Source organism: Zonotrichia albicollis, chromosome Z (genome assembly GCF_047830755.1).
Source record: "Zonotrichia albicollis isolate bZonAlb1 chromosome Z, bZonAlb1.hap1, whole genome shotgun sequence".
In the NCBI taxonomy this organism is placed as follows: Eukaryota; Metazoa; Chordata; class Aves; order Passeriformes; family Passerellidae; genus Zonotrichia; species Zonotrichia albicollis.
Window position 1 is genome coordinate 22,010,876 of NC_133860.1, and position 21,178 is coordinate 22,032,053.

A 21,178-nucleotide genomic window follows, 5' to 3' on the forward strand; every position below is an offset into this window, starting at 1 on the left:
ATGCATGAGGAATTACAATCTATAAAATAATTTGCCTGTGGCTTGCATGAGTGCAAACTGCAAAGTTCTTATTGCTAGTAATAGCTACAAGCAACTTCACAGAGTGACATCTTTTTTGAAGGATCCCCGCAAATCACAGCTACATGTGAGAAAGTGGTAAAAAGGTGTACTAAACCAAAACCTAAATATTCAATACGCTATCATGTTTTAAGGGCAGTTGGTATGCTTGACATATACATATATAAATAAAATACAATTAAAACATTTTCTGTGTTGAAGGTGATATCATCATTTGAAGATGGAAAGGGATATTAGTGTGGGGACAATAGTACCAAGACATTGTCATAAGGTATGACCTTATGCAGTCATTATTAAACCCAATGCTACAGGTGGACAAGTTATTCTGGGGACAGTAAACATCCTGAAATGTCCTGATCAACTCTGCACTGCAGCTAAAAGGTGAAAAGGGAGTTTGCTGGAGGCAGGCATGATCAATCAAATCAGAACAAGGATGACTTCAGGGAAGCCTTCACTGTGCAGCTACACATCTAAGCCAGATTCCCTGCCTTTTAATAAGAGAAACAGGTACTTGTGCAATTTGAACTGAAATCATCTTCTCAATATCACAAACATCTGCTAAAGGATCAGTCACAGAAGCCTTCACATAGTAAGAAACACAGTGAGGGTCTAAACTATTTTCAGGGAGTGATAACTCATAATAAAACGATAGTGAGGGGAAAAAACCCAAACAGCACCCCATTAAACTCAGCTAGTTCAAATATAGTTCATCCTTTAAGTAGCACACAGCAAAGAAGACAGGTCAAGAACCAAAAATTGGAAAACACACTGTGAGTGCATGTGAACTTCAGCACAGAAAGGACACAAAATATCTATTTGAAACACTGACAACAGATATTTAAAGTTTTAGATGATAATTAAATGTTTCATGTGATGGAACAATGTGATACAATGTTTCATGACAAGGTTCCATCAACAAAGAGCATCAAGACTTTTTCAGAAAATGAAACATTACCTAAAGGACTTGCATTCCAATTCACTACTGGTACTGTAAACAAATATTTATTACCAAATTAGTAAGATTTAAGATTGATTGCAACAAGAATCAGAAAAATATCACTACAGACAAAAGGTTTCCTTATCTGTTGTACCGACATCAGTTTAGAAGAGTATGTGAATATTTTTTCTAACCAAAGGAAGAAGAACTAAATACTTAAAGATGTTGTCCAGGAATGATTCTTTATAATAATGTTTTATTTATGGTGCACTAAAACACTCACTAATGTTTCACCCTTGGCATTTACTAAGCAGTAGTACAGGGTATGAGATTTACATACTTTACATTTACACTTCTGTAAAGGAAATGCAAAGAAGAATGAACTTAACCTGACAAGCTGCAAACATATTACTGCATAAGAAAGTCTTGCACAAGGCTCTGAAAGCCTTTCACAGAATTACACCTCCATAAGGAATTCTGCCAAACAGAGGCAACTGAACTCACTCATCTTCTTTGAGCAAGCTGAATTGAATTAATGAAAGGTCCAGCTCTTGAGCCAAAAGCTCTTGCCAAACCACGGAAATTATATTAAACTTATGGAGCTGCACAGCTCTTCAGTGAGTTGGGGTCTGCAGTGGGCAAGGTTTATTTCAGAGACAAGAAATTAACTTACCGTTGTTTTCACAGTAATTCCTAAACACAAAGGCAGAACAAGATTAGTGAAGATTATTTCTTACTTAAGTTTTAGGAATTGCATTATAGACATTTTTCCCCATCAAACTATTGTATTTTGAAATTTAAATTTCAACTTACTCAGATTTCTTTTCACATGTCTTAGATGACTCTTCTATTTTTTTCTCTAGTTCCAAAACAAGTTCCTCTTTGCTCAGAAGGGTTTGCTGCGTTTGCATAAGTTCTTCTATTACTGTTTTTAACCTGTAAACAGATTTCAGAAACCCAGCCTGTGAATGCATAAACTGTGAACATTGTAATCTTTTTCCTGAAGACGTAAAAGAGCAGTATTTTTTAGATTATGTTACTCAGTACTTAGTGACAGTTCTTTTTTTGTGTGGCTGGACCTTCACGTTGCTAATCTGTATTGTTAGAGATTTTGTGTGAGCCTCTGTATACACACAAGGTAACAGAATTATCTCCTGTCTGCAGGTTCTCCTATCAAGAAAATATTTTTCCAGAATATGTGATGAGTTCCATGATTTAATGCCTTCCTAATATATTGCTACTTTGTGAGATGCTTTAAGAAAGACAAAAGCTTTCTGACTCACAAAACGTGTTAAATAAATACACAGAATCAGTAGCTGGGTTGTATTTACTTCTAGAAATAGCAAAAGTACAAATGATCACTTTCTGTTGTAATTGTGATTGTATCTTTCTTTACAATTATCCTTTTCAGGTTACAATCTCTGGTAATGGTTAATTAAAAGTAAAGTACAAAACCATTCAATACTAACAGAGAAGGGGTATAACACTTTAAAACTATTACTAACAATTCATAATTATATTGGTAAATACTCCAATAACAAAAAAAGTTCCGTGAACATACAACACCATTTGCATTCTAAACAATGCATGTAAATGGCTTACATAATGACAACTTCTAAAATGTGTATCAATCAAGATTGTCAAATCAGAACAATCTCTTAAGGATAAATAAGCATATACATCTTGTTTCCTTTTTGTCATTTATCTATACATCTTTAACTATCTTAATTTATTTTCCCTATATTTTAAAGCCCAATTTCAGTAAAATTACTGAAGTAAAAAGTGGAACACAAGCAAAATATATGTAGCAATTACCATTGCACAGATCTACTGCCCAAAACCATTCCAGACCAGGGAGTGGTACACCCAACCCTCTAAATATCTAGGAGGCCTATTCCACACGTCCATATATGCCAAACTGAGTTACTTGATTCTAGACACTGAATCAAGTCCTCACTTCCCAATATATTTTATACAATGTTGATTATATATGATCTGTACCCAGTCGTGTACTTTACTCTAGAGACTAGAACCACTAAAAAAAAGCCATAGAGTGAATGATGAAGATTTATTTCCCAAAAGATAAAACTTCCACATGTGTTTGAGATAAGATAAATACTTAAAACATTTCCCTCAAAGTAACATCATCACAGCTCTGCTTTCCATATACATTTTATCAGTTTTAGGTTGTCAAAATCTCTATGCTGAACTTCTCTATATTTCCTTATACTGGGTCTCCAACTTATTACCAACTAACTTTTTTATTTTAATACTTTGCTAAAGAAAGTAATTTTTAAAAATTTAACTGCTTTTTAAACAGCTTTCTAAACAAAATTTTAATCAATATTGTATTTGCTTAACAACTGATTTACAGGAAGCACATGTTTTATCTAATGATCCAGCATCAACATTCATGAAATAAAAACGAAACTGATAAGACTTCATCAGTAGAAGGAATGAGTATGCAGATATAACATCTTTATTATTTCACCACTTCAAAAATATTAGATGTTATATTTTATATTGCAATATCAGATTGAAACATTAAGTTGATGTAGTTCTTCTTGAAACTTCTGAGATACTCCAGAAAGATTTTTATTTATCTTAGGGAAAAGAAAAAGAAGCTACCAGGTACACCAAAACTACTTGCTTCCTTGCACTTCACATCTATTCTTTGTTTAAACAATAACTTCCATTCAAACTGGCTACAGCTGACAACTCTGTATCTGTCTTGTATCATCTTGGCCCTTGTTTACCAAAGGAATTTTCTTGTGGTGTTGTATATGCCTTATGGATACAATCAGTTTACAGAAGGGTTACTATGACTTAACAGTTAATCACTGTAACACTTGAAAAATCACATCATGCCTGGAAAGCTTCCTTTTCTATTCCTTTAGTTTTAAGCTCTGTTCTGCTGCAACTATCAATTAAAACAAATGCTTGATCTTAGAGAATTCATATTTCAGAAGAATTGGACATTACTATGCTCATTGATCAGCCTTTAGCTGAGGTTGCTTCCTCTCAGCTTTTAATGCATCTCTTCAAAGCATAAACTCTTACCCTGCTACACTTTTCAGAATTTCTCAGTACTATTCAGTGACATCTATGAATATTAATCAGGAGACACCACAAATCATTCTTTAGAAAGGTTAGCTAGTCAACGCTGACTTTTAACTACCTCCCTTTGTCAAAATTTTATTTATAAATATAAGCTCACCTTAAAATGTAAAAACCAGTTTTCTCATCATGCTCCCTTAAAATACACGTTGTTAAAATGATTAAACAGTTATGTAAGCAAAGCTGTCATTTTTTCATTGCATAGTCAATAAAACAGCTGATTCAACTAAATACTATTGATTATAAATCAATATAAGTCTTTGAATGTTTTAAAAGTTTGTGTAATAAATCCGTTATGTGCATTTATTTTATTTGGTAGATACTGAAGGTAGTTTTCCTCTGCAGAAACATAATGCAGCATTTTAAAGCTCGAAATCCATGACTTTAATGTTGAAGATAAAAAGTCAAATTTCTATTGTTTCATCATGTAAAGCTGACTTTTTAAAAGTCATCAACTATGGATAAATGATGTAGTACACTTCTCTTGCTTGCAAATTTCTCATCATACACAGCTGACAGAAATACAAGTTTTTTGGCTTTAAGTAGCTTTAAGGCAAGATATCTAAAACACAGTTTACAAGAGATATGAGTAAAGACCAAGTTACCAAGAACTATAAAAAAAAAATGAAGCATTCTGACCTGCATTAAAAAGCAAAAGGACAAACAGGATAATAATAAACAGTTTTTACAGTACCATGGGACAGTGGAGCTTCATATATAATCTACACTCTCTACTATATTCATAATAACCCAAATAAAAAGACAGTTTGAAAAGTGACAAAGAATGCTGATCATATAATGTTATTTGAGGTTGGGGGAAGGCTGAATGTGAAAAATAAAAAAGGATTATTCTGGATCTTATGACACTCCATACCGGGGCTGTCACTTCAATACATATGGAAATAGGCAAATATGTAGTGAGGAAAAAATAATCCAAAGCTTTATTTATGTAGAGAATGGAGCATGGATCTAAAATGACCACTACCACTCAGAAATGAAATCTTGGAGATACAGTTGGTGATTCCCTGAAAACACTTGCTTGATGACCTGCTCAGGTCAGAAAATCAAACTGAATGCTTCTCCAGGATTTGTTAAAACCAAAGCAGAGCAAGAACACAGAAAACCTTGGAAGGCCTCCCTCTAAACTCTCTATCTGGATTACCTGTTAAATTCTAGTCATTCATCTCAAAACTAATATAGCAACCTTGAAAATATTCAAATAAAGACAACCAGATGGATAAAGGATGAGTAAGCTTTGTGAAAGGCCAGACTAAAGCTAAAAGATAACTCTGAAAAAGAGATCACAGAACAGAAGTTGAACAGAAATTTACATTATCATAGGCAGAAAGGAACAGATTGTTTGTCTTCTCTTTCAAAACAACAGATTAAGAACCATAAAATGGAAAAAGATAAGAGAAGGTTCACAAAATAGGAAGTTAATTTCTGGAATTCCTTGACCAAAAATTCTATGGACAACAGATACTTTTACACACTGAACCTGATTGAAAAAGATCACAGTAGTAAAGTACTCCCAAGGGTATTATAAACTACCTCCACAGCCATTAAAGACATTTGTCTCAAAATATTTCAGAGGTTAAAATTATGGGAGGCTAAGGAATTAGCATTATATGATCATCCTGGCTTTGTTCTCTCAACACTTTTTCCCAGTTATCTAACATGGGAATGAAGAAAGTTGAGTGTCTGTCTTTGGTCTGGCCTACCAGGGCTTAACTGTCTTTCTCACAACCCTAAATATATACCAGAAAGTGAACACCTTAATGACAGCAACACGAAAGAGGGCTACCTGATTTGTGTTCCATAAATAATGCTACACCATAAAATTTCTCCAATTTGCAGAACCCTTTCAAGTGGATGAATGGTTTGCAAGAGAATACTATGAAAATTGTACTGAATATATATGTAGGTAAATATACAGACATACATTTATAACAAAATTATATACTTCATCAGAAATGTTAATTAGAAAAGCAAGATTTCATCTCTTTTATTTAGATATGCTGCTGTCATATTTCTAAACAGTTGGATACAAAAGACAAGCCAAAGGCAGAATTTTAGAAAAATTTTAATATTCCATTTAAAAAGGAGGCTTAGTATTTATATATTTCTTGCTGCTGTGCTTAAGTAAATCAAGATGTACAACATCTCAGAGTTCAGGCAGGAATAATCTCAATATAGTAATGATGCAGAATATATTAAAAAGAGAAGCATGTTTAAGGGAATTGGGGGGGTTTAATTATCATGGGATCTTTTCATAAGATAAAGCTTCCTCATGATTAAGAAGGCAGATACTTAATATTAAAAAATATTTCAGTACTTACCAAGGGAATAAATTTACAGAAAGTAATCAAATTATACAGAAAAAAAAGAGAGGATGATTAACAGCCTTAAAAAGGAATTAATAAAATCCCGAGTTTCTGTCATGTTGAGAAAACACGGGGCTGGAGATTAACCTGCAGAAGACACTGCTATATGTTTACATTTGAAAATACTTCACACTAATTTTGGTTTTCAGAAAAGCCTACATAAAATAAAGATCACAGTTTGATTAAGGAAGTGAAATTAAAGAAAATAAAACTAAATGTAAAAATTCCCACAATATGTCATTGATGTCTTATTTGCATCAGTTTTACTTTATAAGGGGAAAATAATTTCAAATAAGTCTCACATGAACTGAAATACAGTAGACACAGCAAAAACATCAACCAATGAAATTCTAAATTTCCCATTTTTAATGCACGATTAACAGTTGACCACAGATGACCACGCAGGACCATTTTATGTCAAAAGTTGAGACCAATAATATACAAATATAATACTCTCAGCAGTCGATTCATTCCCCATAACAAATGATTAAAGGTGAACTTGGTAAAAGTAATGAAACTATTTAACTAGGCAATATATTAAGAAAACACAGAGAGGTAGTTCATCACCCCTTATAGCTAAAAACTGTGAAACACTATACAACTGCTACATCTGTGTTACTAAGTTAATGTACTCTAAAGGTTACAATAATGAATCACAATCTCCTTTAGAAAACAAAAGTGAACACTTAAAAAACAAGATAAATTTATTCATGAAAATTTTCTACACTGTGATTTAAATCACTGATCCCATAACTCTACTCAGTGATTTCATCAAAATATTTTGCTGCTTCTTCTAGGGTAGTGAATGTGGAAACACTTTTGGGAAAATGAACCAGCACCTTCCCAAAGAGGACTCATCATAGATTTGGGGCATTTTATTAACTGGCACAAAGAATTGCATACTTTGAAAATAAGGACAAGTTTTTGAGGAGACTAAGGAGAAGGATTTTGTGCAAAGAACAGTACAACCAGAATGGGAAAGAGTCTGTACCCTGAAAGTACTACACGTAGAAATTGGACCTTAAAAATGGAGACACAGCCATGCAAGGATCTAAGTGAGCATAGATATAACACAGACTAGCATTTCCAAAGGATGAAAGATTTGTAGAGACTTACATGACTTGCAAACTTTCTGCTGTTAAATTATTCCACATGATCTCATTAGCTTGAAGGTTTTCATTTTCTTCTAGTAAAGACGTATCAAACTCTATTTCTTGTTCAACAACTTCTGATGACCTAATTTAGTAAATAATTGTTATCATTTAAAAATCAACATGTATCTTTGAGTGGATCATAGAGCAAATCATTAGGTTTTGAAGTATTTCATTAACTAGATTATAGCTAAAATTATTTATGACATATAAGGATAGATAGCAATTGGATACATATTCTTTTTCCCGTAAAAAAACCATAATTCTAAAGTCTTATGAGATAAAACACACTACAGTTCTTGGAATAAAGTTCACAGCACAATCAAGACTCTCAAAGACTACCAAAGTGAACAGGTGCCTGTTATCTGCTTCCATCACAAACCTGCACATAATGACCACGAATTCACAGATAACCATAACAAGAAGAAAACGAAAGAAATCTTACATCTATTTTTTCATACAGTAAAACAGAGTAATAGTTCAGTAAATGGGAAATACACTTTTTAATACACGCAGAGCATGTGTTATCTGCATGCTCTGAAGTCTCAACCTGCAATAACTGCAGAGTTGACTTTAAACTAGAACAAGTTTAAAGTTCAGCCCAGAATGCAAATTGCATCCAAATAAACAGCAAACTGGCTCACATTGAGTCTAGACTGCAATGTGTAGTCTGCTGTCAGTATCAAAGTCCTGGCTATTCTCATGTAACTGGAAATTTGTTTTTCTAGAACCAGCCAAACAGACTGCTCAGCCAGCTTTCTGTATCTGCAAAGTAAAACAATTTTTAAATGAGGATGAAGTTTTACAAGAAACAAGGTAAAAGGAATCAAACAGAAACAAATTCCTCTGAGCACTTAAACAGTTGGAGTTTAATGCAGGGTTTTCTCAAGAAGAAATATGAGATTAAAATGCTCACCTGTGAGTATCTATGAAGTCATTATACTCAGAGTTAGGGTCTATCTGTTCCACTGAGGTCTGGATCTCTTTATGGACATTCACAATCTCTTCTGTTACAAGACTGGTGATTTCGCTATACTCATCCAAGATCCCTTTTCTAGAAAGGAAAAAAAAGTCTAGTGTATAATATGGCACTGAAGGCACAGATGGCATTGAAGATGCTTCAAATTTTCTATTTGTTGTTTTGACAAAGTCATGTTCCAGATGGCTAAAAAGGGAAAAGTATGACAATATATTATTCAAAGAAACAATCTATCATCTGAGGACTTTCTTCTACAGGCTTAGGCTGGCTCTTAAGACCATGCTCCTTCTGCTGATCTCAGTGCACCAACACACAGCATAGCTAAACTAAAAACTGGAGAGATTACAAGGAAAGGGAATGTATATAGTTCAGAAAGGATGCTCTTCTTCACAGAGGACTTGCCACACTTGTTATAACCCACGCGGAAAGTGAGAAACAACCACTCACATTAAAATTTCAAAGGTTTTCTAAACTTCAACAAACACAACAAAGGACTGAATCAGAAAAAGGGCAGCGCTGGGAGCGTCGTCAACTGCCAGAGGCTCATCCTCAAAATGCCTGCTCCACCTTTTATACCCCTGGAGGTCCCATCAGCCAACCCTGGCCCCTCCCAAAGTCTGTCTGTCAACTCTTCTTCACCATCTGCTGACGGAGTCTGCTTTCTTGTAACCTGACTGAGGTCATGTGTTGTCATGCAACAATATACAACGGGCACAAGTACACACCCTCCCTCCACATGACCCTGACAACCAAGGCTGTCCAATGGCAACAATACAGGAAGGAAAAGGGGACTATGGGGAGAACAGAGGGTGACCAAACAAACTACTATAACATAACCATACATCAACAAAAACTTCTCCTAACATACACACAATATTAATCTCTTAATTGTGAGAGCCAATCATCACATTATCCATTCATAACACTGAAGCTTTTCGTGTTTCATGGCAAAATATATTCTGGCATAAGGCAAAATGATTTACAGAAATGTGTGCATTTCCTTTCAACACTGGCTTTCCATCTTGTTCTAACTTTTTTATATATATTATTCATCATTCAGACAAAAATAAGCATAAATCACAAGTAAGCATACATTTACAAGAGGAGAGAAAATTAACCAAGAAGTTGCTGTGAGAAAGTACAAGCCACCCAACCTTGTCGTCATCTGCTTTCAAGAGTGGGAAAAACCAAGTGGAAAAGGAATGGCAAAGGAAGACGTGGTATTGTGACACTACTCTTATTTAATAACATCCAGTGACACACACTCAGAACACCCTCCTATTCTCCTTAACTTTCAGTTTTCCTTCATCATGTACCTTCATAATTATTTCCTATTTCATTTTTATCTCTGATAAACTTGTTAGCTTGCCAGGATCTGAAGCATGGTGGCCACTCAAAAAACGCTGATGAATTTTGGCTAGCCAAATATGCAGAGGAAAAAGTGTAAATGCATTTTTTCTGGATAAGATCTCAAGTTGTGTTTGCTCTGTAAAAAGAGAATGGTGTGATAGGATTTTTTCAGTGCACTAATTCTGAGCAGAAAGCAGGCAAGAGAAGGCATTAAATCTTGTCTTTTTCTGAGAATATGTGTGAAAAAGTTCCAGAAAATACTTCAAGGAGTGTGATAAATAGATAGATAAACATCAACAATAGTAGTGCCATATCTTAGAGAATCTATATCAATTACAATGACAAAAAAGAGGAAAAGTATCATCAGCAATATTAATCTATACTTTTTCAGGTCTGAAAAACTAATTCACCTGCAAAATTAGGGTTATTGAGGAAGATTTGCTTTACAGACGTTGTAACACTAAGCTCTACACCTGAAATCAGCATCTCTATATGAGCACCAAAAAAAAGTTAATATAATAGAATCATTTTCCAATACATTCAGAACTCACAAAAAAGTCTATGTAGTGAAAAAAGTATTTTCTACAAGTTTTTACTCCAGGAAGAGTAAAGATAAGTTCAATAAGCTCTTGTTCCATCATAAATTTCCTCAGTTAATTATTACAGCTCGTGATTCTAAAACAATAACCTGAATTAGAGCACACATATTTAACTGTAGCCTTTTGCTGTGATCTTACATATAAAATTAAAAGGACCATATAGGGAGTACTACAAAGCTTTATTTCAATACCAGCCCCTGAAACAAAAAAATTAAAATGTTACTGCACAGGGAAGCTAATGATGCCTGCACCATATAAAGTGTGCAGTCCCCAACTCTCGCTCAGTTCCTGTGCACTGAAATAAAGATGAATTCTGAATTCAGAACAGGGAAGACAATTAACTAAAAAAGAGTATTTCACATCTAAATTAAGAACTTACAAAAAAAAGCTAACCACCCCTTTTTTAAGCTAAGACAAGGAGGCAGCATAGTGGTTACAAACCAGAAAGGAGGGCTGAAAGTCCTCACTATCTGTTCTCAGATGTCACCACTTTGCATGTACTCTGTAATGATGTAAGAATGATCTTTTAGGAAAGAGGTCACAGTATTTTTAAGGGGAGACTCCTTACAGAGAGATCAAGTTTACATAATTCTGTTAATCCTCCCACCCATACCATTAACTATGCATCCGATTGTGGCGCCTCCACAATCACTTTCAAGACAGTTGGGCAGTTTAAACCAAACTCGTTGCTGGTGGAATTTCGTAATAATGACTACCAGAGAGGCAACAAACTTGCTATAGTCTATAAACTGAAGGAAACGTCATGAGTTCAAATATAAACACCGCAGTCAATCTGCAAGAATTTATAAAAAGATGGTGTCTTGTTGATAGGCTTAAGTGAGCACTCACAACTACTATATGTATCAATTGGACAGACTTTTTTCAACTGTTATCCCCTGATATATAAGTAATTAATCACAGTTTCTTATTTTCACCTATTCTTATAAATTAATTAGAATACTACACATAGAAATTTTACAAGTTAGAAATATTTAAGAATACATCTTACAGGGCTTTAATCATTTCTTCTTGCATCTTCTGTAGTGAATCAAGTAACAGAGGAAGTGTAGTATCATAATATTGGTGCTGATGTAATTGTGCTCCTTTCAGCGCCAACACATACTGGTTATGCAACATATGGAGTTTCATAGTGGCTTTTTCACACCGATCTTTGGCTTTCTCTGTCTCCTTTCCTGAGAGAAAACAAAACAAAAATGGTGATTTAAAAAGTATACAGGCCTACAGATGACACATCTGGTAAATTTATGTCAGGTTTGCCTCTTGATCTGCAGTAATTTCCAAGGTACTTCTATGAGGAAGGCAAAATCCAACCACTTCCAGATAATTAGTATGATCAAATGTCTAGGTTTTATAGTTAATAAACTTCATAAGAAAAAAGGTTATTTTCTTTGAGCAGAAACGTGAGAATTTCTTATCTAAAAGTATATAAAAACCACAAGTATAAAAATAATACAATATCAACAACAAAGAAATCTCGTATTTCTATCTCAAAGCTTTTCTTTTATTTGCAAAATCATATTTTTAGAAGAGAAAGTGATGTCCTCCCATACTAGATGCACTAAAAATACATTATTTTTTTGTATTCAAGCATTCCTATTGCTACCTATAATCCTAATAAAGCAATGATGCAGTCAGTCCACATGAGCAGCTGAAGCCTCACACTGTTACTCCTGCTCAAAATGCCCAGCTTCTCTCCTACACCCTAACATTCCCCTATCCTGATCAAGATTGGCTCTACAGCCCCAGCTTTGCACCACTGAGACTGGAATTCCTCAAGTTCAAGCTGACAGGACCAGCTGAGAGTTGAATTGCAGAGCTACAAGGTATTTCATGAGGTCACCTATTCCATTCTTTGCCACAGCAACTGCACAGCTACGTGAAGTATGTTATCAACACTTTTTCCACCACAAATCCAAAATGCAGCCCCGCAACAGCTACTGTGAAGAAAATAACCATAACCACAACACACACATAAGCTTTTAATGACATCCTTGCTGTCTTCTTGATATTTACCAAGTATCTCATTACTTTTTCAGGAACTAAGACTATTTTAAATTATTCTCATATCTGCAAATATCAAGCACAGAGTCACAAGTACCTGCACAGATAAATATATACTACCTCAAGCAATCTCATTCAGACTGCTGCACTTCTTAGAAACTTAAAATAATTTATGTAAGTAAAAACACGTCTACTACCCATCACAAAGTAGCTGAGAAAAAAGAAAATGTAAGCATTCACAGCTAAGTGGCAAAACAGCTGCTTGAAAGCAGACCTTGAAGAGCTGTGTCATATAAGGAATACACAAGGGACTGTGAACTCAAATAAATCAAAACAGAGCAACATTAAAGGCACACTAAAAAGAAGTTGAGGGAAAACCAGTAACAAATCCTCTTTCATATACATTGGAGTCAGCAACCTTGTCAGAAAAAGTAAACAACAGTCACCATATAAAAGGAGCTGGTACAAGAAAAGATTTTTTTTTTGCTTCTGTGATCACTACCTCAGACCTTCAGAGATTTCCAGGATGAAATATTACTTCGTGAAAGAGTCAAAGAACCTCTTTTTTCTAAGCTGTCAGAAAAAGAGGCTGTTCAGAATAAATGAAATGAGAACAAATTATGAGAACTGGATGGTGCTTAGCTTGGAAACTTCAAAGGTACTTGAGAAAGTTTTAGCTAAAATATTATGATTAGATTATACAGGAGGAAGTAGGAACTCAATGGAGTGTCCCAGGAACATCAGTTGGACTCTGATAGATGAGGTGATGAAGACGATGATGATGATGCTGTCTGAAAGTAGCCATCAGGGAAACCAAATGTGAAGAACTGGAATAAAAGCTGTCATAGTTTGACACTGGCCAAATGCCAAGCACCCATGAAAGCTGCTCCCCCAACCTCCCCTGCCACAGCTGGACAGATGGAAAATAATTTAATGAATAACAGAGATGGGCGGAGAGAAAATAAGTTAAGGAAGGGTTCTTGATTAAGAAAGGGGAGAAAACACTCCAAGGGCAAAACATGTTCAACTTAAAGGTACAAGGCGAATTTATTACTAACAAAATCAGGGGAGGATAATGAGAAGTCAAATAAGCCCTTAAATACACCTCCGTTCCCCCACTCCCTCCCTCTTTCCCTCCAACAGCACAGGGAGACAGGGTGTGGGGGTTTTGGTCAGTCCATCACCTGAGGGGTTCTTCCACTCCTCCAGGAGAGGAGTTCTTCCCCTGTGAGGCCATGGCGTCCCTCCCATAGGAGACAGCTCTCCATGAACTTCACTGGTGTGGGTCCACTCTCACAAAAAACAGCCAAACCCCACCTGCTGCACCATGAACGGTCACCATGGGCAGACACTCCTCCCAAAACTGCCGTGGCATGGATCACTCCAGGGGGTGCACTCCTCCAAGGACCGGCTGCTCCAGCCTGGAAGCAAGGGCCCTCTCTCCACTGGGTCTCTCCCTGGGTCACAGCCTCCTCCAGGCATCCATCTGCCCCAGCATGGGCAGCTCCCCCATGGGCTGCAGGTGGATCTCTGCATTCCCTGTGCACCCATGGGCTGCAGGGGCACAGCTGCTTCACCATGGTCTTCACCACAGCCTGCAGAGGAATCTCAGCTCCAGTGCCTGGAGCAGCTCCACCTCCTCCATCTCCATTGACCTTGGTGTCTCCATGTTGTTTTGCCTTCTCCTCTTCTCTGGATAGGAAAAAACTGCGTCCCCTTTGTTTTGATTTTCCTCTTAAATATGTCATCACAGAGTTGTTACCAACCTCTCTAATTGGCCCAGCTTTGGTCAGCAGCATGTCCATCCTCAGAGCTGTCAGGGATTGATTCTGCCGGATATGGTGGAAGCTTCTGGCAGCTTCTCACAGAAGCCACGTCTCTAGACCCCCACTACCAAAAACCAGGCCATGCAAAACCAACACAAAAAGGTACTGAGAGGTACCTTGAGAGGCACTGATTAAAACAACAATAAATTATAGAGTGAATATTTAGAGAGGTGCACATGGGTAAAGAACTATTCCAGTTTAGTAATCCAAATGCACACAGAAATGAGATCTTGGGGTCAGTACAGCAAGGTTGACAGAAATATGAACTCAGTGTTCACCAGTTGCTGAACACAATGCTATTTAGCAAAGGAGTAGACTGGGTTGTTATGCTACTGATCAAATCCACTTAAAAGTGTGAAATCTGTTGACCTCAAGAAGAATATATCTGATGTGCAAAAGGTTTAGAAAAGGGCATTAGCACCAGAAAGGTGGGAAAGAAGACAAACACAGGAAGAGTTACTACAGTGAAGGGTCCTGAAGCACCAGGAGTCTGAGGAGGAATGTGTAAGAACAGACACAGTTAACAGATCTGCACAACGACTTTCAATGTAAAAACCGTACATTTTATGACATTATATGGAAAGAGTAAAAAAAAAAGACCTTCTTCAATAAGCACACAGCTGACCTATGTTTTCTTCTGGTAAAAGTTATCATCAGCAAAAAAAAAAAGAAATTTACATGGTTTAACAGTGAAGGGACAAGTATATGCAAAATAAAAATAAAGGGAAAAAAAATCCTGAAGAGTTACTAAGAACTAGGACAGCACTTCTGACTCGGAACTCCCTAGGTAACAAATTACCATGAAGCCAAAGCACATTTCTATCAGTTTGTACTCTCCTATGGCACTTGCTACTTCACACCACTGTCAGCTGCATTTCAAACACAGATTAATAAAAATCACTTTAAAAGGATATTATGTCTTTCATTTAATTGAAAACAATCCAACTGCTGACCTAATTTTGTACATGGAAGGTACAGATTTCTTACATTACAATTTGTCTGAATTACTGTGTACAACAAAGACAAAGCACATCTCCAAAGCTGTCACCAGAGAGGAATTTTTCATGTAGGTATGAATAAAACAATCCACTTTAAAAATTTTTGTAGAACTGTTTTGGAGAGATAACATTCACAAGGCTATCTTAAACTTTAGCCAGACATAGCAGGTTTTGTCTGTGGCATATCATCTAAACTTATGTTTAGATGATATGGAGACTAATTCCCCCCAAAAAAGAAAACCCACAGTATTTATCAGTATTTATTTCTAAATCAAATATAGACAATTTATAAGGGAAAAAAATAATCCAACACATGACAATAACATCCCAGAAGTTAAATATCCCCAAATATGCATGTCTGACATCAGCACAACAATGTAACAAGAGGGAAAAATCCTATTTTCCTATCTGCCTTAGGAACTAAATTCCTCCTGTATGTACATTATTCCTGACCAGAAAACCTCAACTAATTTCAGAGTATCATACATACTTTTTTCAAATACAGTAGGTTACAGAGTCAACCTGGTCATCTTCAGAGTAAAACATAAACACCATAAGGTCTTTCTGGAGAAGGAAAGGTATGTGGAGCATTGGGAAATACTGGAAGGTGACTGAAGAGAGTTTGGAAGGGAAAGGAACAGGTCATGTACAGGTCATGTACATTAGAGGATGAAGACTGGATGAAAAAGGAGAGGACAAAGCTATTGGAAGCCAAGGCTGAAATGTTTTGCTTGCCAGTCCATGCTGTTCAGGAAGCCAGAAGAGTCAGGCATGGTGGCAGCAGAGGCAAAAATGCTGCAGCATTTCTTGGGTTATTCTGTGTTTGCCTGTTCATACTCAAGCATCCCCTGGGTCAAATATTCTAAAATAATCTCCATATGTCGTAGTTTAAGAGCTACAAGTTGTCTATGCATGTGTTTAAAAGACCTTCCTTATCAGTCTTCAGCTTATGAAACATTAGCACATCTGAAATCATACCATGTACCATCAGGCTCGTGACCTGTGAATTGCAGCAAACCACCTTCAACAGCTAAACTAAACTGAAAATTTACACTAAAATTATCAAATAACTCACAATTTAGTAATACTACATCTCCTTCAGAATAACTCATTAGCATCTAAACTATCTGATTTTTCCATCTGTTTCAAGGACTAAACACTTTTGCTACACATTATTCCTCCAAAGAACACCTCAACTAATTGTGACATAAATCAAATTATCATATTCATTCAACTTTAAATTAGAGCCTTGGATGTATATTTAATTCAGGGAACATAGTTACAGTATTATTTTCATATTGTAATTTATTTTTTAAAGTAGCAAAATGCAGTGAAGCAGCATACACAGTTGTTCTACATGTCAATTAGCACAGAGGAAAACATCCAATTTTCTTTATCTCTACAATGAATTTCATAAATAGATATAATTATAATTCTACTGCCATCAGCTGTTGACAAAACTGTTTAATGTAAATAGAAACTGATGGGTATACAATATGTCACACCATAAACTGTACTGTGTAGCTTGCAAAATTCAATTATGGAAGTTTTATATTTACAGAGAAAAGGCTGGCATTCTTTTTCACTCATTCTGGAGTCTAGTATTCCAATTTCTAATAGAAACTCATTTAAGATTTTACTGCATACAGTACAACACAGCCATCCAGGAAAAGAATGTTTTAGTCTATTTTCAATTAAAAGGCAGATTTGCCAATCCCAAATTCTTGCAACCATAACTGTTAGACTCTTGTGGCCTAATAATCACGTAAAATAGAAGAAAATATACTGGATGGGACAAAAAACTGAGAAAAATTTTAGCTCATAATGTTAATATTTTTTTAAATCAGCATCAATGTACAGTCCAAATGACTCAGGGAAGCTGACCTTAAAGAAATAAACAATGCAGACAGAGAAAGTTTTCACACATATTTTGGCTTTAAAAGAAATAATTATGCCAGTGAGCTCAGGCTTTTCCCCGTTTTCCCAGGTTTTCCAACTCCTTCCAGCAAGACCTTCGTTCTGAAGTGATGATAAAGTATTCATAAAAGACTCAACAGAGATCATTATAAAGGCTTAGCTCACAACAGACAAACTAAATATCTAGATTTATAGTCCCAGTACTGAAACGTGACCTTTGGCTTCAGCACACAATGAACGCCATCCCATGTAGACATACCAATGACACAACATTACACAAGGTCAGTTTTTGACAATTAATTTAATTTGTTTTCAAAAGGAGCCAATGACACATCTGATGTCACAATATATGGTTACATCCCATCAACAGAAACACAGTGAGAAACCTTAAATATGCTAAAATTGTAGGAACAGACAAACAAAATGAAAAACAGGACAAGGTGACTATCTACACAAATAACAAGAAGGAAGAAAGTCTTTATACATAAATAAAACCGTGGCTAAAAATCCACAGAAACTGAGGACTAAAATATATGTCAGGAGCATAACCATGTCTTGTAGTTCAGGCACTGCAAAAAGCAAACCCATCCAAATTTCTGGGTATAGGTAAGTACAGGGAAGAGGAGCAAAGGCAATGTCATAAGAAATGTGGGTAGCAATGATGCTGCCAGGGAAAACCTGGACAGTACCAAGAGTGACTACAGAGATCTAAGGGCAGACATGAAAAGCACAAGGGATCAGGCCGTGTCCTCCTTAATCCTGCCGGGGAAGAGAAAAGATGCAAGGAGAGCACTGACAATCCAGGCTGGTAAGTAGCTGCAGAACCAGTGTCAGCCACCTGGGTCTATATTCCACAACCATGGGACCATTTTTGCAGACCACCATCTGCTTGAAAGATAGGAAGCCCCTTGCTAAGCAGAATAAAAGTATTTTTGTCAGTAAGGTGACTGACCTCATTAGGAGGGCTTTAAACTAGTAACTACACAGGATGGAGAGGGTGACCTACAGTCCTGAGGAAGGAGACTGCTAAGGAAAGGGCACAGTAAGATGGGAAGGGATCAATCACAAAGAAAACAAAACAGGAGGTGCAGGTGGGCAAGAAGATCCCTGCAAAGCACCAATGTGAGAAGTCCCATAAATCCTTTCCAGGACCTCAACATGCTGGCATGACATTCCTGTGTATTCCTGCATACAGTGGGGGTGATAAACGTGGTGAGTTGGGTGTCTGCGCGCAGCTGTAGGACCAGGATGCTGTCAGGAACACGGAGGCAGAACCAGAGCTATGCAATGTAGAGCTCAGTCTCCTGGGGAAAAGCAGTCCAGGAAGTCAAGGAGAGAGTTGCCCTTCACATGAGAGAGCAGCTGGAGTGCATGGAGCACTGCCTCAAGATGGATGAGGGGTGACAAAGGAGTGACCCTGTGAGTTAGGATTAAGGAGGGAACAGGTGAGGTCCCACAGAACACTAAGAAGCTTGGCTCCAGAGTTGCTGCAATTTTCTGGATTAAAATCTCACTAAGTATCACATTATTAGATTTCAGAAAATTTTTAAATGGAAAAAGAGGAGAGAATTAGAAATTTTGCTATTTTTCATTTTTCTTTTTTTTTTTCCAGGAAGTAACAATCTTCCCCTGAATAAGTATGGAAATCTTGAGCATGTAATAATTTTTAAGACAGAACAAACCTTTCTTCCTCAGTTTGATTTAGAAACTTTTATTTTTGTAAATACCAGCACTAAACTATAAAGCTGACAATGCATACAGTGATCTACAATGAATTTCCCATTCTTTATGACTGCAGTTTTTCAATAATTTTCCAGAACTGCATTTCTTTCCATCTACACATTTTTCCAGCATTTTTAACAACACAGACCATTTCTGAGTGTTTTGCTGTCTTTACATTTGTTTATCAACACCAAAAGTCCAATACAGTCACTTCCTTATTTATTTCAACTTTGGAGACACACCTTTTCACAGAGCAATATTTAATAGTGCCTGGAAAACAACACTCCATTACATTATTTGCTTACATTATAGTACCAAACACACTGAACACATTCCTTACATGCATGAATGAGATGGCTGTGGCTTTCAAATAGCTCTTTTTCTAGAAACATAATTTTTTAACACAGTAAAATATTTTTACATGAGAGAATCATAAAACTTGACTCAGCTACTCCACAGACTGAAACTGGAGTGGAACAGGGTCTTCATCTCAATTGAATTTTAGTATGGACTAAGCTTACAGCAAGTAATTTAAAAGCCTAGATATGGTGGGGGGAAAAAAGACTACTTTTATACATCAAACCACTGTAACAATGTATAATTACGTAAATTGATTCCAAACACAGTACATTACACAACTTACAGTTAGTTCTTGAGAAAAAAATAATTGCACCCTGCTTTGGAGGCAATCTTCTACTTCTCCAGTTCTATTTCCTCATAGTTTGTTCAATTTCCCAGATTTTTATTGTGCAATAGGAAAGACACAGGTTGTAGAACTTGCTCTGGAATTGATTGTTCTGTACTACCCACTTAAGTGATTTCAGGACCTTTCTGATCCAAATTAATAAAATTACATATTTCATACTGTAATGCTAGAAACATCTAAATACCATAGGTGATTATGAAAATCACTTCCTCATACAATAGTTCTTATTGATCCAAAAAAAACCACCAGTGACATGACTTTTGAATCATTTGGACTCCCATACTGAGCCCAACTTCACTTCCCTAAAACTAGGCTAGGATATTTCAATTGGAAGAGACCTACAAGAATTACAAGGTTGAACTGCCCAATCAATTCAGGAATAGCAAAAAAATAAAGCGGGTTTTGGAGGGCATTGTCCAAATGTCTGTTAAACACTTGGGGCACCCACCTCTCTGGGAAGCCTGTTCCAATGTTCAAACACTCTCTCAATGAATGAATGTTTCTTAATGTCAAGTCTGAACATCCCCTGGCACAGCTATGAGCCCTTCCCATGTGTCCTGTCCCTGGATCCCAGGGAACAGGGATCAGCACCTCCCTCCCTCTCCACTTCCCCTCCCCAGGAGGCTGCAGAGAGCAGTGAGGTCACTCCTCAGCCTCCTTTTCTCCAAGATGGACAAACCCCAACTTCTCAGCTGCCCCTCACTGGACAGCCCTTCCAGCCCTTCCGCCAGCCCCACTGCCCTGCTCTGGGTGCAGCCCAGCGCCTTCACACCCTTCCTCAAGTGAGGCCCAGAAGTGCTCTCAGTGCTCCAGGTGAGACCTCACAAGCACTAAATACAGAAGACTATCCCACTGCTGATTCTCTGTTTGTGCTGTGTTTGATGCACCCCAGATGACATCTGTCACCCTGCTGACAGATGTGGAGTGGGCCATTCACCAGCACAACAGGTCTCCCTCTGCAGGGCTGCTCTCCAGCCACTGCACTCCCAGTTTAGACTTTTAAATATTCCTTTCTACAAAGCAATTTTTATGCAAACTGCTGCCATTAAACTAGGACAGCTTTGACTGCCAGCTCTGTCTCTGGAAACATGCTAAGAAGTTTAGTGGGTGACCAGCCTTAACACAAGTTTTACAATACCAAAATCACAAAGACAGAAACAAGATAGGATCTTCACCTTCAATCTCAAAGGTCTTCCTCCTTTTTATGTCTGGCAAGATTGTTATATTAATCTATTTCTTCAACAAGTAAAATCACTTACTCCTTTCTCCACTCAACCAGTTTCTGGGAAGAGGATAGGTTTCTCCCAGTTATGACTTGACAAATTAATGACTGAAAATAATAAATAGTTTTGTAATGGGAAAAGAACCACCAAAATTATTTAAGTATATTTA

The 21,178-nt window shown here is 36.7% G+C and overlaps 1 protein-coding gene across 4 annotated transcripts in view; it reads right to left on the minus strand.

Moving 5' to 3' along the window:
- FER (FER tyrosine kinase) overlaps positions 1-21,178 on the minus strand; it is a 160,616-nt gene that overhangs the window by 108,212 nt on the left and 31,226 nt on the right. For all 4 annotated transcript variants that reach the window (XM_005490424.4, XM_014269440.3, XM_014269439.3 and 1 more), the window contains 4 exons: positions 11,605-11,788; positions 8,584-8,721; positions 7,633-7,752; positions 1,829-1,951 (listed from right to left, as the gene is read on the minus strand). In XM_005490424.4, coding sequence (XP_005490481.1) covers positions 1,829-1,951; positions 7,633-7,752; positions 8,584-8,721; positions 11,605-11,788 — 565 coding nt within the window. The remainder of the gene's footprint in view (positions 1-1,828; positions 1,952-7,632; positions 7,753-8,583; positions 8,722-11,604; positions 11,789-21,178) is intronic.